Genomic DNA, 18,948 nt, shown 5'->3' on the forward strand with positions numbered 1-18,948 from the left:
GACCCAGGTTCACTGAATCCTCAGTGTGAACTAAGCAAAATCAATGGCAGTCTAGAGAACCCGGAATATTGCCACTATAGGTAGAAAGCAATGGAAATAACAAAAACTGGTTTTAATACTTCTTAATGATACTTTACAGTTAAAATGGATCAGTTACAACACCATCTGCAAACTCTGAGGAGCCTCCAGCACTGAGAAGCTGAAACAAGAATTCAGAAGCAGTAACAGACAAAACACAAGCTTCCATTGTTCACGGACGGTACAGGAGGTTTCAATACATTATTTTTGTCAGATTGTTTTGGGTTGAGAAACTGCGACACAGAGCTAGACTTTTTCCATGTTTTCTTCTCATTGCCTTTTTTTCTTATTCCATTTCTTCAAGTTAGGTATTAGAATTGTAATCTTACTTAGCAGCAGCTGCTATTGTTTCTTTAAGTGTCTGTCTATAGAAAATACAGCTGGTAAATATTAGGAATACCTGCTATGTTTCTGTTGTTTTTTCTTTTTTTTAATTGAGCTTTCTAGAATTATTCAGTCTTCCAAGTAAATGAAGGCAATTCTATATTAAAAATTCCTTTGTTATTCTTATAACTTACCATATGGCCTGAAACAAAAATTGTTTGCAGATGTCTTGACCTATAATGTTTTATACATTTTCTTTACAATTAACATAAACATCTTCCAAATAGCAACTGGCTTCTGTTCTCTATGGCTTCTTTTTCACCCTGTGCTGACTTTGTATATTGAATACCTTAAAAAATATTTTCAAAATTAAAATACCATATGAATTTTCTCAATATCTAGCAGAAAATTAATATTTACATTTTTTATTGTTGTTTGGCTTTGGTTTTTTTTTGTTTGGGGTTTGGTTCATTAGAATTTTTTTAAACCTCAGTGCTTTCCAGCAACAAAAAACCCCTACTAAAGTTGGTATCAGTTGGTCGAAAGCAGAATGAAAATCAGAAGGCACTCAACTGCAGGATGATATACAATTTTGTATTTAAAGTTCTTCTTTCTTATAAGAGATTCTATTTCATTTTCCCACAAGTTCTCAAATCCCACTGTGCCCTCTAAAAGCCTCACGTAATAGTAATAGGACACCTGTAATAGGTTTCCCTGGTCTATCTAATAGGGTATAGGATTTGGGAACAAACTAGAAACATTTTTATCATTATTATTTTACAGATTTTAAATATATACTACTGCTTTAATATTGTTTTCTCTCTCATAGGGTTTGAATTTGATGAGAAAAGCTTACTTATCCTCTAGATATTATTCTGCAAGCTACTGTGGTAAGGCTAAAAAATCCTCTAGGTTTCACATCCTGTGTGATGGCATTCAGTTTACTTCCTGATGCCCTCCTTAGCTTTCTTCTGGTTAGAAAGAAGCAGTGGAGTAACTTGCTGGCCATTGGAGAGCCTGTGTGAGCCTTGAGTGGATAGAGACATGAGAGGAGTATGAGGATGCCATTAAACAAGGTACATTCTCTTGGCTTGAAGATTTTGACTGCAAAGAGGAACAGTTCCAACAAGAATGCCAAAGCAGTGTTTTTTAAGGTGTCAGGACAAGGTATAGTAACATTTCTTAAACAATTGAAGATGTCATCAAAGCTTTTTTTTTTTTTTTGAAGTCTGACCTCAAGGGAAACACTGTGGATTAGAATGGATTTTGTTCTCCTGCTGGTGGACACAGGGAATAAATGCAGTAAAATGGCAATAAAATGTAGTGGAGAAGACATCTACAAAAGAAGACATAATCCTACAGCATTTACACATATGGGATAGACGGTTTTCTCTGTTTAAAGAAGTTGGATCTTCCATGAGACTTGTCACAAAGCCCTGATTTCATGATGAATCAGTACACACTCAAGATGTATAAACAGGCTCAGAAAAGTATGGCACATTGATGATAAGGAAAAAAGAGAAAAGTTCAAGTCTTTGAAGCAAATCTGCTAATTTGGAAAATACAAAGCTTGGTTAGAGAGCAATGCAAAAGTCAATAAATACCCAGGTCAATGCTTTGCAGAACCAACAGGTGCTGGATAACCCATCAAACAATATCAGGTTTGTGCCTTCAAAAGTTGCAGATGGAAACAAGCAAGGTGATGCTCTTTTTGCTGTTTGTCTGGCTCCCTGGTTTCAGAGTTGAATGGTTACTACCTGGGAGGTGGAAAATTTGAAATACAAAGCCAGCTGAAACTGATAACAGAGAAGCAGGCAGAAAATATCCTCCACAGGATGAGAAAATGTGCTGCATGGCTGTCCATTTCTCTCTGTAAACACCCATTTTCACCAAAAATAATAGTAGCCAGTTTTGCTGGTGAACATCTCTATCCACTTATATGGGACATTTAAACACATCCTTCTATTACCAAGTGCACTCTTAGAAACTGCATTGCTTCTGTCTTAGTTCATTACAGCAATTAAGCATGTACTAAGAACAGCCTTGACTCAATGCCTTATGGCATTAGGCAAATTAACATTTGCCTTTTCTATTCTCTTTACTTTTTTCACTACTTCTGCATCCTTCTAAGAACTCTGGAATCTGGAGCAGAAGAGGAAAGATACCTTTCATATCATATCTTTTCTAACCCAAACACTAGACCCAAATTTAGGGTAACAAACGTTTACAGGCAAGTTTCAACAGTGGCTAAGCAACTACTCCAGACAACTCAGTATCATTCATAACCAATCTCTGGCATAAGAACTATATCTAAACCTTCGAAAAGGAGAAGAGTGAGAGAGTGAAGATTTAAACCTCAATTGCTCAACCTGATTTTTGGAGAGAAGACTGGGCTGCAATTTCTGGTGTGTTAAAGAGTAGTCAGTGGAACATTTCTGATACCTAAATTTAGTTTGTCAATGTGTTTAGCCAAATGAACGAGTGCTTTGGATTTCATTATTGTATGTCTAGACATAGAAGCAATAATTCAGTTATAATATGAGGAGCCTTGCTTTCAATATTATTGATTATACAGTACTTAACACTGCTCAGAGATACTATAATCAGATTAATTGTAGGTACAAAACAGAGAAGCAGCACAAAAACCACAACTGACAAATTATTTCTAAATATTTTCTCCAATTATTTCCTTTACCTGTGTTTTATAGTATATTTGTAACACAGTTACAGTTATCTTATTCCTAAATACATCGCGGTACGTGTCTGACCAAAAAGAACATTTGGTTGGAATCTAATTTGAACTAGACACACTAAATGAAGGTGAAGATGCTTTCAAGCTGAAGGGAAAGACAACATTTCAAGTTGAGTATCAGAATTTTTGCACAGCTCTAAATTCATCCAAAAAAAAGAAAAGTTTCTATACAGTTGTTTCTGAACTTAGGTTTAAGTTCTATACAGTTATTTCTGAACTTAGGTTTCAGTTCCTTCTCTGAAGCATTTAATATGAATGTACAGAAGCAAACTCACCACGGGCACGGCAGAGGAGAAGTATATACCATGTTTCAGACGACTGTGTATCATCCAACTGGCAGTCCATTATACCATCGGCTGGTGAAAGACTTTGCCATAACCATAAAGATCTTAAAGAAAAAAAAAAATAGAGAAGTCAAAAGATAATCACACACAGAAGAATTAAAAAACTGAATGTTCCTTATTTAAAACACAGTTTCATTGCTGTTTAAAGCATACTTTTAAAACAACAATAACAAAAGAGCCTGTTCTACATCATTACCATCCAGAAAGTGATGGATACATATTCTCTTACAACCACTGCAATGATATTTGCTCAGATACTTCATTTGCATTTATTTTACAGATTTTTTTACATCCAGCTGGCTTCAGGATTCATATATTTTTTTCAATGCTGTTTAACAATGGCAGTTGCATGCATTGGCATTTTCTCAAAAGAGTATTTTCCAAGTGTTATTTTCCTTCTTGTTTCATTTATGTGGGACTCTACCACATATTTTCTACAAAAACACAAAATCCACATGCCAAAATTATCTACAAAGGTGGATGATGGGGAAGACCACTGCAGAGAGCAGGCAGCTGACAAAGCCAACACCTCTCAAACAAGATACAGTACTCAACCCGGCTTAGCAGCACATGCAGAACAAGGGACACCCACCATCAACAACAACTATGAATTCCTTGTCTCTCTTTTGCTAAACACAAAGGCCAGAGTGCTACAAAGCTTGCCTCAGGGTCTGATCCCAGATTCCATTTTTAAACACTGGTGACGGGCAGAATGATAAGAGGTGGGTTCTTGGCCAAGTCGCTCTATAGCACAGAACCAGAAGCCAATGGAGCTTCACTGAAAAAATTCATATCAGCAATTTTCAGGAACTTTGTTTTCTCTTAATTAACCCTTAGTAGGTCTCCTTGAAAGAACTTTTATACAGAGCCATTTTTTCATGGTTCCTCAAGGTTCCCAGAAAGTGCTACAATTTAAACTGAAACACTGGCTCAAACCAAAAAACTTGACAAATCTGGGGTTCTTGAGTTTTGTGGTTTGTGTTTGTTTGTTGGCAGGCAGGGGTTAGTGCGTTGATTATTTTTTATTGTTGTTGTCTGGTTGGTGGTTTTGCAGATTTTATTTCCTCAAAGCAAAAAGGGATGGGAGGCTTCCATCACTCTAGATGTATCCTATTTCAACAGATCGAATTTAATCAGATTTAAATATTTCCTCTCAAAAGAGGCTTTCAATTTTAAATCTATTTAATGTCAAATCTTAGGTTAAAAGAAAGTTCAGATTAAAGTGAAAATCTGACCCCAGCACAGTGGTTCCTCTCTCATGAAACTTTTTTAAAGCCAGATGTTCCAAAATACACTTTTCATCAGATAAAGAATGAGATTTCATGAGATTTCAGGGATCTCTCTGAAGTGAGGTTTTACATTTTCCATAGAACTGCAAAGAACTTAAAAGCTAATAAATTGATTCTCTTTTTACCTTTTATGAGAACAACTTAGGAAAAATTAATATAATTTTCTGACATTTTTCCACAGACTATTTTTCTTTGCATCAATCACAATTTTCTTTTGACTCCCACTTCTGCAATTTTATGTCTAAATTCTGTTGATAATTTAAGGACAGTAACATGACCCTTCCAAATATTTACCCCTCCTACTCTGCTCTTCTCCTCCAAAAACCCACTAAAAATGCTGAACGATGGGTTCAATTGAGTGTACATGAATAGAAAACATCATCACCAAAATAGAACAACAAACTCTTATTCATATTTTTTATACAAGGGAATTTAATTTTTAATTTTCCTAACCATGAGAGTATTTTATCATGGTGGAGACCAGCATAAAAGTTAAAACAAATATGCTTGGGAAAAGGCATTTTACTCAGATATAATAGTTTTTGTTGTACGTGTTCTAAATATTTTTCTGTACTCATTTTCTATTTCTCTTTCACAGGATAAAATGATGTATTTTCAAGTCCAGTAAGGCTTTTTTCAAACAATCAACATTTAGCAGATCCTACAACAGGCTACTTATTGCAGCTATAGCTCACATCTCTGCTATCTTTTCAGCACAATGAACAGGAGTGAGGAATTGGTCCAATACAAAGAAAAGATGTGAAAAACTTGTTCTTTTTTTTAAAGGCAGGTCTATTTTCTCCCCTTAGAATACTACTTAACCCAAAAAACTGCTGTAATGGATGAAGTACACAGGGGTAGGCTCAGAGAGAAGATGAAGCGCCTCACCTGCTACTGTTACTACTGAAACACACACCAAACCGCACCCTTGTTTTGAAAAAGCATTTTACTGGTAAAGACAGTATTTATATTAATATATCAGTATTTTAAAGCACTATTTAATATTTACAGTTTTACTACATCAATGCATTATGCACTACAAGCTTTAAAATGTTAGGCTTTGTAAAGACAAAATGAAATTCATGTCAAATGTGAAAAATATGTTAACAGAATCAATACAGTTATTTGAGGTCTTTTACAGGACATTATCTTTCTCAAAGCCTGCAAGAACCATAGCTATATCATAAGCCCTTTCCATAACTTATTTAGATAAAGTGATCTATTTGTTATTTCATTCATCATTTTCAGCTGTGCACCTATGCCAAGGCACCAGCCCAGCCCTGCCAAGACAGTAAAGTGGGCAATCAGATAATTAGTTTTTCCTTGAACAGACTTAGAATTCTCTGAAGGACTTCCTTCCAGGTGATGAAAGAACTGAAAAACAAAACCAAACTAAATAACCCCAAACAATAACATTAAAACTAGGCAAAAGCCTGTGAAGTTCAGCATTTAAGAAAACTGTGAGGAGGTAATTTCCCACTCTCCTAGTTATTTCCTTTAAAAAATATAAAATTAATGTGAGAAATCAGAGTCTTTTTTACATTAGCATATCTTTCCTTTACCATAAAACAGTGTATTCCACAAAATTTTCAGGAACTTTGCAGATTCTTCTTCACAGTGTGAGAAGCTGTAGAATGTAGAAAGCCATCAATAGGCACAATGAACAGGGTCTGGTAAGGTAACTGCTGAAGTTGCATTATAATTTCTGAAGAACTACACTTTTGTTTAAGTAACTACCCTGTCTTAACTTGGAGGTAGATGTTGTTTACAGTGAATGCACCCTCATGTCAGTGGATTAGCTACATAGAGATGATCAAGCACTGTGACTCAAATACGAGGAAATCAATTTACTGCTGTGAAGTGCAAAGTTATTAAAGCATTTTAACAGAAGCCCCTGACCATCATTCAGTCACATGATTGAGGGGTTTGTCTTGCAGGACTAGATTCCTGAGCTGCACTTAAGGATGCTTTAGTGACCAATGTAAAAAGCTGGAAATGGTGTTTACACATTCTGATGACAGCCTTAATCTGTCAAGAAGATTTCTGCAGAGCCAAAACAATACAAGTTTTGGCTGTCCTGTGGTAGTCTGACTGCCCATAAAATAAAAAGCCATAAAAAGACTTCGATGTTTTCAAATACTTTAAGAACATGAAGGAAAAAAAAACTTTGTAAGGACTAATGTAGTTGAATTTTTTGAATATGCACAAAACCAAATAAGGTATTATTCCCTACAAAGAGGCTTTTTAAGGAAGCTACTAAATATTAACAAAAGTGACAAAACACCCGAAACACAAACAACTAAAAGTCTGCTTACTGTAGCCTGAGTCTCAATCTGTTCCCAGCACTCAAGTGTCGCAGGTGGACAGTAAGAATTTATTTGTGACTTCTCTGCTAGGCACAAGACAGTTAGTTGAATCACAGTCTCAGAATTATATAAAAAGCAGTAATCTCTGTGCACCAGCATTATATTGGGACCACCTGTCCCTTCAGCCAGCTCCTGCAAGATCAGCAGTGCTCCAGCACAGCTACAGGGACTGACTCGTGCCCACCTCAGCACCAAGGGCTGCCTGCTGCCAGAGCAGAGCCTCTGCAGTCTGTAAAATGCAAAAAGAATGAATCTGAGAAAGAAGGAAAAATTCTCTCCTAGACTGAAGTCTCAGAAACGTGGAAAGAGTTTCAGGCTGTGCACGTCTCACTGTCACTGCCACAAAAGCTTTCCTAAAAACCAGCAATTTCCTGAGTGTCTTATGCAGCTACACAAGCACCCAGACAGAACACAAACTAGCAATTGATTTCATTAATTAGAAAAGTTGCTTTGAAGGAACTGAACATTACTGACAGAAGCAGTTTGCAAGCATTGTTCTCTAATGAAATCTAAACTGTCATTCCAACAAAGGCAAAGCGTTTTTTTCCTAACAAGCAACATGCACTGAAAACTAATTAGAAGCCGTAGGTACATGGCTGTATTTCATACCCTGTGAAAGGCTAATCTCAAATAGCCAACTGCAAATGGCTCAGCTTGTACAGATAAAATGAACAAGTCACTGGAGCACCCTTTATTGTCACCTTACACAAGGCTGTCCCAGCGCTGCTCACCTGAAGGGGCAGAGCAGAACGTGGCCATTCCCACAGCCTGCCTCTGTTGCTCTGCAGGCACCCCACCAGACCATCATGCATTTTGGATGAATTTCCAATCCTTAAAAATGTAACACTGAGGAGAACATTTTTTGTACCAGCATCTCTAATTGTAAGCATAATTCTTGACTCCTGTTCTTCCTTTCTTTCAATCAGTCAAACCCGTGGTTACTACCTGGTATAAAATAACAAAAGGAAAACACAAAAACCCAGCAGTGTTGCCAGCTACACAGTGTGCAAAGCAGGATGGATACACCATGTAAATGCAGACAGGTGCTAAAGAGTTTTCATGGCAAAAACAAGAAAGCTACATGTGGTTTTCAGTCATGGGCTTCATTCAAACTGATTGCTACTTGTACAGTTTCCCTTATTTAAATGAAAACTTCTCATCAGGTTTAGTTCTACTAAAATTTGCATCATCAACATGCTAAATGGCAGTTGATTATTCTAACACACTGAAAAATAGCCAAATAATAATTATTCACAAAAAACCCTGGATGCACTTGTCCCCTTAAAATAATCAAAACTGGATTGTATTAAAATGTCCAAGAATTCTAGCCCCTAAGAACTATTATAACTTGTTTTAATCAAATGTTGTTTTATGTTATGAATATGCAACATTTTAAACTGTAGAATAGCACATTATTGCTTGAAAGTCTCAAGTTTGTTTTAAGAGTGAGACCTCATAACCACAACATCTAATGAGTCCTGATAAATGATAATGATAATGAATCCTTTGGTCTTTAAACAAACTGTACTAGCCACTGACCTATTTTCAAAGTTTAACCAATTCAGCTTGCACTTAAAAAAAAAACTCTATTGCTCAGAGGGAAAAGAATATGATCTTCCATTAAAATACTAGTTTCCAAAAAGAAAAAATGTAGGAAAAAAACTGAAAAAAACACAGTTAATTTGAAAACACATTTGAAGCACAGTTAATTAAAAATATATATGGCAGCATGCATTAAAAAAAAAAAAATCTGGTTACTAGCACCAGTATCCCACCTCCATCACAGAGAGCAGCCTGGTCCAAGGTTAGAGGTTCTAAGCTGAACACAAAACCACTCAAATGGTGTCAGAGGATGAAGTAAAAATTTAGTCCTGGATTCACTTCCCTGTGTACACAGTTTTAGATTGTACCTGTGTCTTACTGTCATGGTCACAAAGACCTCTCTATAAATTGGCAATTTCCTGAGCGTCCTATGCAGCTATACAAGTATCCAGAAGGAATACAAATTAGCAATTTTCACAAAGAATTGTCTGATATTAACTTTCCAAACAACAGATTTTCACTCAAAGGAACAAAGGACTATTTACCTGTGATATCTGATCAGTCAATTTCACTTGTAGCAGAGCAAGTGAAACTATGAAACATAATTTACATTTCTCTTGCATCTTTCTTTACTTTTTTCTCATACAGATCCCCCACCCTACTATATTCTCATTCAATGTTTGTAATTAATTGAAGGCTATTTGCCTCAACTCTTCAACACTGTGAGATATATAAAATGATTTATTATTATATTGTAATTTATTAAAATTTTCTAGTGACAAATTGGCAAAGCAAGTATTTGTATCCTCATATTATATTAACCAAATAATATTTTCAGGAAGTGGAAAAATTTCCATGCAACCTGTTGTGCTATGTAACACTTAAATGACCAGATTTTCTGTACAACGATTTCTGTACAAAAATTAGCTCATTTTGCCTGTGTGAGATATTAATAAAGTAGAAAAACAAAGTATATAGTCAGAAGTGATGGCTTGAACATATATTCTAGCATTTAGAAATAACAGTTCAATACAATGTAAAAGGAGGAAAAAAAATTACTTCTTAACAGAAATAATTGTTATCCAGGACTGATTGTGGATGAAGTTTGAAAGCAGAATCACCTTACTCCTACAAGGTAGCAATGAGGTTGTGCTTAGCATGTGCCCCCAAATCCAATCCTGTAGGGAACTGGGGGTAGTTAACAATAACCCTCTACACAGACCAACCACATAATCATATGTTAAAAATACCAAACAAAACACAAACAAACAAAAAAACCCCAATCTTTAAATACTCCCTATGATATACTAATTACATTGTAATAAATCTTCTTATTTGTAGGAGAAATCAGCTTGCAACAGCTTCATGGCAGCTCCTCAATGCACACTAACACCAGCACCATGGATTTGGACTCAGAAGTGAGGGGATGAGATGAATTTTAACCTCTTCAAAAGTCATTCATCCTCCTCTACAGAAGTATGAAGAAAACTCAAACTGGTGCAGTAAATACCCACTATATACACTTTTTGGGATTAAAAAATCTGGAAACAATCCTGGTTTCTTTGAAGCAAATAGAAAATTTAAGATATGGGGTAAAAACAAGTAATTAAAAACCCCCAAGGATCCCACAGATAGAGGTTCAGACTGGAAACATAGGGGTGCTTCTCAAAGCAGCAGGCAGCACTGGAGAGAAAACAAAATTAAAATTAAAATTAAAATTAAAATTAAAATTAAAATTAAAATTAAAATTAAAATCTGCTTGGGAGGCAGTTAAATATTGTTGGTACCTCACTTCACCTACTTTGTTCGTGGATGACTTACTGGACATTTGAAATGTTGATTTACCCTAAAGCTTGCCTGTGATGTTCTAATTCACAGGCCACCTGTTCAGAGTGCATGTTTTGGGAAGAGAGAAGGTAAGAACCTCAAACCATGGAATACAGGAACCAAGAAAATGACTCTGTCTTTTGGGGAATGGAGGCAGCTGCCCACCTGGCAGAATGTTTTCCTTATAGGGACCAGAGACATAATGGAATACCTGAAACAGGGTCATTTTCTCATTTCTAGAACAACTGTACTGGAAATGGCATCCTGATAGTAGGAGTAAAATCACAAAAGATGGAAAGAAAGTGAGTTATAAAGTTTCATTACTTGTTTTTTTTAAAAATACTATATTCCAAAATCCCTAAGAACCAAGTAAATTTTTTATAATTATAAGACATACAATATTCAAAAGAATTTGAGGTAGCAGAGAATATTAATCCGTTCACAATATTCTTTAAATTGCTGAGCAAATTAATTCAGAAGATGTCTTCTATTACTAAGGCATAAGTACATATTGTACAAATTCCAGATGACCAAATTATATTACTGATTTTTATATGGGTGATAAAACACAATGTTTAAAAACCTATTTTTATTAGTGTTTTAGCAAAATTAATATTTTAAATTAACCCCAAGCATAGAGAGAGAGAGAGAGAATAAGCAAGCTTTTCCCTCAAAATTCTAGTGCTTTCCTAAACAAGATGTTGTTAGCCAAATCTTAATGTTCTGTTTCTGCATTACTATTGCTCTGTTACATTGTCTAGGAAGGTCGTCTTTCAGGAAATAAGAAGGGACAGAGAATAGTTTTTCTGCTAATATGATCTAAACAAATAAGATAAAGAATTCAGATACTACAAGGACGTACTGTTCCCTGCTATGTGGTAGCTTTATTAGTAATAATTATGAGGCTAAGTTGCACATAAAAATCATTCAAGAGAGATTAAAGGCTTATGCTAAACTTATAAAAGCTATGACCTAAACACTAACCTTCAGATATTAAAAAAAATTTCCAAAAGCCAAAGAAGAACATGCTATATATGGAAAGATAATCACTTCATAAACTTTAGGGAGATGTCTGAAACAGGCAACGGCTGAAGAGAGAGAGCATGAAACTGCAACACTTGCTATCACTTAAAAGCTAACTCATCAGAGAGGAGAATGATTTCAAGGCTGGAAGAGGCTTCAGACAGGCTATTGGGTTTTTCTCTACATTCTATTTCAAATTCCATGAAAAAAACAACAAAACAATCAAAAACAAACAAACAAAAACCCAGACTAATTCAATAGAACATCATCAAAGAAAAATGCTTCCATTAAAGCACAATGTTCTTCTTTGGTCACAGTTTATCCCTTATTATCCATAATCATTCATACTACCCACAGAACCATACAAGCTTAAAACTGCTTTATTCAGAATAACAGGATAATTGTGTACTTAACAAAACCTACAAGAGAACAAAACTGTGATCCTGTGAGAGCACAAAACACTTTTGCAAATGGTATCAAAACGGGAAGGGGAGAAATAAAAAGCAACTATGACTGATAGAATACTAGAAACTGTATAATTAATTCCACTTAATAATTACAATCTGTTTATTGTCTCTCTTTCTTTTATTTTTTTTAAATCAGATTACATGTAAAAAGAGATTTGAAGTTCATTAGGACATGTTTCAGAGCATGTGGTATTTTGGAACTACAACTTTAAGAAAACTTCAAAATTGTATTTTTTTGTTTGGTTTAATTTTTGGGGGGTTTTTTTGTTTCTTTTGTTTTGTTTTTCCTTAAGAGATATCCTTTATGTGTGGAAGATGATTACCATATTGTTTTATCAATTAAAAAGAAAATTTTAGAATAATAAAGCATTCTGAAAAGCTAGCCTAAGTTTTGAACACACTCCAAAACATTGCTGTGTTTGTTTCCAAAAGAAAAGTTACAGGAGTGGATGGGGGGATTTTTTTTTTTATTTAGATTAGCGTTTGGTTAGTTTTGTCTTTAAGAAAGAGTCGAGTTCTTGTTTAAAAAAATCTGAATAACTAAAATTGTTTTAAATGTTTCATTTGCATCAGTATTTCCCTACTGCTGTCATTTTCAATAAAAAGATGATGCTATTTCTAGACCTCTTCACAGAAAGCCTGTTAAACTTGGTGTCATTTTTAAATAAAATCAATACTATCTACACCTGTATCTGCAACAATACATGACAATTCTGACAGGGTGAGATCTCTTTTCTCTCTGAGTAGAATTAACCATCAATTCCTCAGACACTCTGGTGACAGGGAACTGTGTTTATATTTTAGATAGTGACCATGATAAGCCAAACATTAATGACCTTCTCTTTCCAGGCAAAACAAACCATTTTTGTAACGGAGTTTGTTTCTCTCAATTACATTAATTGTAAATGTATGATTTTAATCTCATCTTGAGGAATTTGTGCTGAAGTTCACTTTGTACATCCAGCCAAACTAAAGATTTTCATGCCCTGTGAACTGAAAACATTTGATTCTCACAAAAATGCTAACATTTTTCTTTATAAATCAGAATGTAAGCTACCAAAGTGAGACAGCTGAAGATTTCCTAGTACATCCATAAATTGTCAATATTATAGTTGTTTCTTCCCAAGTAAAACTTACGCTTGAGTGCCTAGTTTGTTTTTATTTGCTTTCATCTTGTTTTTATTTGTTTTCATTTGTTAATTTTTCTTTGCTTAGCTCTTTGTCATGCTTGAAACAGCTTTACTGGTTTTTCAAACACATTTATTTCAGAAGCTTGTAGGAACATAGGAGAATTGCACTGCCTCTGAAAGGAGTCCAATGAGCTCAGATTGTCCCTTCCAACAGAAAAAATAAAAGCAAAATGCCCAGGCAGTAATACAAGTTATCCACAAGAATAATCCATCTACTCCCCAGCTTCCAGAAACTTGACAGAATCACTGAGCCACATATGGTGCTGTGTATGGTACTCTGTGCCTGGTATTATCTCCATCTCTAAAATCCCTCTGCAATTTTTTCAGCTTCCCTCACTATCCCAAGTAAGTTTACTCCATCAGCAAAACTTGCCATTCAGCTGGTCTCCAATTAAATATATGTTCACCTGAATGAGCATTTTTAATTTCAAGTTAATTGATATTTGTAATATCAGATACAATAAAATCATGATAATACAAGATGTAGAAACATCCTCATTACAAGGGAATTTGTAATTTGTTTTCTTAGTTCTCAGAAAAACCACACCAAAAATGAAAGGCATATATGAGCCTAGTATCTAACTTGTGAGGTTTCTACAAGTTTCAGGATGAATAGGTAGAGGAAACAGACAGCAGTAATGAAATAAGGCTATTAAAAGTGGGTAAGAAACACTAAGTATTAATCTGCTTTGCCTTGCATCCATTACATCTGCTGGCACCAGGACTATCTGCAGATCTGTCCTTTCCAAATCAGGTCTACCCAGAGAGAGGATGATAGGAAAATTTATATGACATAAGACAGAAAAAAACCATTGACAACTAATAAAGCTTAGATATTTTCTTTGCTTATAGAACAAACTTTTGCAATTTCCAGATCTAACTGAACATCCCTGTCGGATCTCAAGATCTCAGTCCTGAGATGCTGAGCCACCGAGACCCTGGGGGCTCGGGAGTCCTGGAATGTTGCCAGAATGTCTGGTAGCTGGACTTTAACCCTGCACAGGAGACGACAAGGATGAGGGCTTCACCGGTGAATGGTGAAGGGATTAGCTAATTAGAGGTGAGACACAAGTTTAGGATTTATGTACAGGGGGTTTGGAGGAGTAAGATGGAGGAATTGGGTGTGTCTGTCCTCCTTCTTCCTCCTCTTCTCCTCCATCTTCTTTGGCCACGGTGGCACCTTTCTATTGGTTATTACTGAAGTACACCGAGTTATAACAATAGATGTATTGGGAAAAATGATAAATATTGTATACGTAGCAAGGGTATAAAGATACGTGCTGCCCGGAGGGCAGAGACAGTGTGCCATGGCTGATGCTGAGCAGATCTCTGCTGGCTGAAAGAACATCTTTTAGATAAACAATTAATAAACATAAAACCAGAAGAAGAACTGAAGCTCTTCTCGTCCTTCAATACGCGGGCTGCCCAGGCCACCTCCGGCCACCTCCGGGCCTCTAGCCCTCAAACAGCGAGATAAACGACACATCCTATATTGGGGGGAAAAAATAGATGCTGTTTTAGCAGCAAAGAGTAAGAGCCATATTCTGGTAATGGTTCAATTTCCTGTGCATGTGAGAAAGGAACAGAGAAAGCAATAGAGCTTAGAAAACACTTTTTTTTTTCTTCTATAAGACAACATGTCACAAAGGGAAAGCTCCATTGCTGTGAAAAATTGTCAGTTTTTCTTTTCCTATAGACAGAGACTTTCTTGACTGGATGGTAGATACTTAGAGAGGCAAAGACGCAGGTCTACACTGAGGTCTGCCCAAAACTAAGTGTGCCTGGGGTTGGAAGGACGACTTGGAAAATGCTCTTCATCTTATTCATCACAGGAATCTTGTCAGTCCCCATCACCAAGTTAAACAAACCATCCAGTGCCATGCCTGGTGAGGAGCTTTCTATACAAAGACTTTCCAAGCCCAATGAACTTTTGCACCTGCCTAGTGAAGTCTGGAGGAGATCTTTATTTTCCAGGAAAGACAGAAAGGCTGCAAAGAAAATGTCCTGCAGGAGCAGAGAAACACAGGGGAAAGAGTAAGATTCACTAGGGGGGATCAGATGGCAAAAGCCTGTATTCACACCTGGTCTCTTTCACCTTTATTCTATCTTAATATTCCAAGGTTTTCAGAGCAAGATAACTTTTTAAAAATCAGAAAATTACAACAACACAAAGAAGAACACCTTAAACTTGACTCTATGGGACATTTGTTGCTTTCTTGCACTGTTGGGAAGCCTTCAAATGACCTTTTCCAAGTCTTGGGTACAACCTGCATTGTGGTCAGCTGTGCCAGAAATTAAGTAACATGCTATTGGCAGGATTCAGGAGAAAGAAGTTAATGAGGCAGTTGTGTTACTGGGACTGCTTCTTGGAGCTCCCCAAATGCTACTAAATACACAGCTCACTACAGCTGCTCCCTGTGTGTGCCCATAAATATGCAGGAAGTGTTAGAGCAATACAAAGAGGTAAATACCAAATCCTCAGCTGGGATTCTGTTACATAACTCTGAAACTCATGGACACCTCCCTAAGCTAAAAGATCTTAAAGACCCCTTAAAGCAACCTGAGAAATGTATCTTGAGATACAGAGCAAGAATGGATTTAAAGGGCTAGGAAGCATTCTTGTGGTAAGAGGGGAGGAAACGTAACCAAGTGAAAAGCCACGAACAATAATCATATTTTAGGGGCTCATCACGACAGCTCTATAAATTAAGGGAAGTAAAAATCAGTGCACATTCCAGGGAAGCAGCTGCTGCTGAGCAGGTACCTGCACACCAACTGAATGTCCAGTATCTGTATTTGATACAGGGACAAAATTTGTCACCTTGCCCCCCTGCTGACAACTGTTGAGAGCAAAAAGCACAGCAGAAGGAAGGCAGAAACAACTTAATACTCTCTCGGTATTAACATCTTGCAACTTATATTGTATTTACAGGGGAATGCTGCCACAACATTGACCTCCAACAAAGCCTAGAGCGTGTGAATCAGTGAGGTTCAGCACAATCCCCTCAAAAAATGCAGTGGTGAGTCACTGTCACAAACAGCTTTCTGTTTGTTTTGCAAAAGAGGAAGAGGCAGGAAAGGGATGAATGAAGAAATGAATAAGTGGTTTGTGTATTTCTTTTCTCTGAAATGCTGGCTCTGAAGAGGACACAGGTGAAGAGAAAGCAGCAGCAGCAGTTGCTCAAGGCTATCACACATGAAAAATGGTAAAGGCCCAGAGAAGATATAAGACATGGTTCCAGACAAAAAGATTAATGTCTTCTTAAGAGAATCCGATTCTCAGATATACTACCAGCATAAACACTGCTTAACAGTTTTGGGCCTGAATGAACAACGTCATTTCTTCTCCACTGTAGAGCTTTTAAAATATTTCCTGCCTAAAAGACAATCATAAAATATTTTGGGCTGGAAGGGACCTTTACAGGTCATCTAGTTCAATCCACCTACAATTAGAAGGGACACCTTGAACAAGCCCAGGTTGCTCAGAGTCCTGTCCAACCTGACCTTGAATGTTTCTGGGGATGGGGCATCCACCACCTCTCTGGGCAGCCTGTTCCAGTCTTTCAACACCTTCATCATAAAAAAAAAGGAAAACAAATTGACTTATATCTAATCTAAATTGAACCCCTTTTACTTTAAAATCATTACCCCTCATCCTATTACTACAGGCCCTGCTAAAATGTCCCTCACCAGTTTTCTTTTAGGCCTCCCTTTGAGTACGGCACGGTCCTCCCAAAGCCTCCTTGTCTCGAGGCTGAACAGCCCCATCTCAGTTCTTCCACACAGGAGAGGTACTTCAGACCCATCTTCATCCTCATGGCCCTTTTCTGAACCCACTCTAAGTATGTAGGTTTAGGATGTCTTTCTTCAATTACTAAAACTATTCTGGGTTTTCAGATAAAGATACTTAAATAACCCTGGATATAATAAAGAGTTTTATTAAGTTATGACTGGAAAAAACTCCAGTTGTACATACCCATATATCAACAAATAAAAAAAATATAATCTGTGTTTCCTAAAGGCAAAAAATCAAAGGATCTGTAAAATGCTTTAAATTTTCATTTTAAGGCATTGAAAGCACCTACTACATACAAAGCCACCTTCAATGTCATGTGAGAAAATAAGTATTTTAAAGGACTGTTTTTTCCCTATGAAGAAGTAATAGGCAAAATTTCCCTTAAAGCTTGTGCCAGGTAGCGAGCTGTAATTGTACATTTTTCTATGAAATCTGCTAACATCCCACTGGTAACTTACTAATTTTTCAGTTCATTGCTTGGCTAGAGATACCTAAATTAAATTTGGACACGTCACGTCCTTGGAGTCACCTGTTTGTACTGGGAGAGTGTCAGGAAGAGATCTGCTTTCAAAGACAGCCGTGTCAGCAGATGCTGCTGTAATTAGGGTACCAGACTGACTTTCATCAGAAAGATGATCCATTCCTTGCTTCAAAATACCATTTCTGCAAGGCCTTGAGAAAGTCTCTTAACCACTTACACATGCCACATTCAAAAATGAGTCAGGTTATAGAAATTGCATCAAGAACCCAGGTTAATCAGGATGTACCTGGATTCAAATTAATCAAATCACCTAAAAGGGATGCCCATTTCTTAAATGTGTATATTTGTTTCTGAGAAAGGTGAAAATTTAAATACATATTTTTAATTGCTTCCTGCTTTAAGCGTGCTAAGCAACTCTGAAACACTTAAAATGCTTTGGCATCTAGTCAAATAATATAAAAAATGAAAATTAATTTCCATCATTTTCCTTTTTCTATTGTCAAAATGCAAGTTTTCGCTGGTTTGTCATCTTCCGGGAATGGCCAGTTTTACTAATCACAGAAAGCTCATTTGGCTATTTACAATCCTCTGGTGCTCCATAAAAGGCAATTAAAACAAAACTTCACGTTAAGATGTCTTTATCTCATCAGATGCACGGATGATTCAATTCTGCTTAATTACTTTGATGTCCAGCTGGAATAAATTTGGTTTAGGACAGCAGAAAAAAAATGAAGGAAACAAACCAAGAAGGATGGCCACACAAAGGGAGTCAAGGTACCCAATACTTTTATCTCAGGAATGCATATGTTTATTAGAGCTACAGGAAGCCTTTACACACCAAATCATCATTAACTTTGCATGTTTTTGCCAGAAATTGACAGGAAGGGGGCCTCAACTACAGGAACAGAAAGCCAAGAAACCATAAAAACTACCCCCCTCCGTTCCTGTGCATTAACTTATGGTGCCTCCAGGTGGCTTTCCACAACTATGGTGATTTCTATTGGAGGAGCTGAAGTCACAGTCAAGAATTCGGAGACTAAAACTGAGAGCAAAGTACTTATTTTGCAATCAAAAACAATTTTTGCAAAAAAGATTTTTCAACACATCTGTGCGTCTGTCTACCAAGGCATGTACACTCCTCCAGATTTGTGCCAGTGGAAGTGATGTGACATTCCAGTATTTTTTTTTTAAATGCTTATAAAAAAGAAGAATCATTTCCAACAGTTGAAGGAAAATAAAAACCTAAAGATGTTTCTCATTTGCAACAAATTCCACATACCATATTCAATGCTGCATTATCAGACAATTGTTTTTACTATTGCTTTGTACTCAGTTATTTGTGAAGTAGCAATCAAATGTTGTGAACAAGTTCTCACTCATTCTTGAAAACATCCAGAAGCAACAACATTTGATATACAGTTATTGGCAGTTCACAACACAGGGGGCTCTGCCTTACAATCACAGAATAA

General features: G+C 36.4%; 1 protein-coding gene across 2 annotated transcripts in view; it reads right to left on the reverse strand.

Annotated features, from left to right (window-relative positions):
* Positions 1-18,948, reverse strand: part of CHRM3 (cholinergic receptor muscarinic 3) — a 264,391-nt gene that overhangs the window by 180,485 nt on the left and 64,958 nt on the right. The window contains exon 2 of one of the 2 annotated variants that reach the window (XM_064708444.1): positions 3,430-3,542. In XM_064708444.1, the coding sequence (XP_064564514.1) occupies positions 3,430-3,461 (32 nt within the window). In that variant the 5' untranslated portion in view covers positions 3,462-3,542. Of the gene's footprint in view, positions 1-3,429; positions 3,543-18,948 lie in introns of those variants that run through there. The other variant, XM_064708445.1, reaches the window with a different exon arrangement.

This window comes from Zonotrichia leucophrys, chromosome 3 (assembly GCF_028769735.1).
Source record: "Zonotrichia leucophrys gambelii isolate GWCS_2022_RI chromosome 3, RI_Zleu_2.0, whole genome shotgun sequence".
NCBI lineage: Eukaryota > Metazoa > Chordata > Aves > Passeriformes > Passerellidae > Zonotrichia > Zonotrichia leucophrys.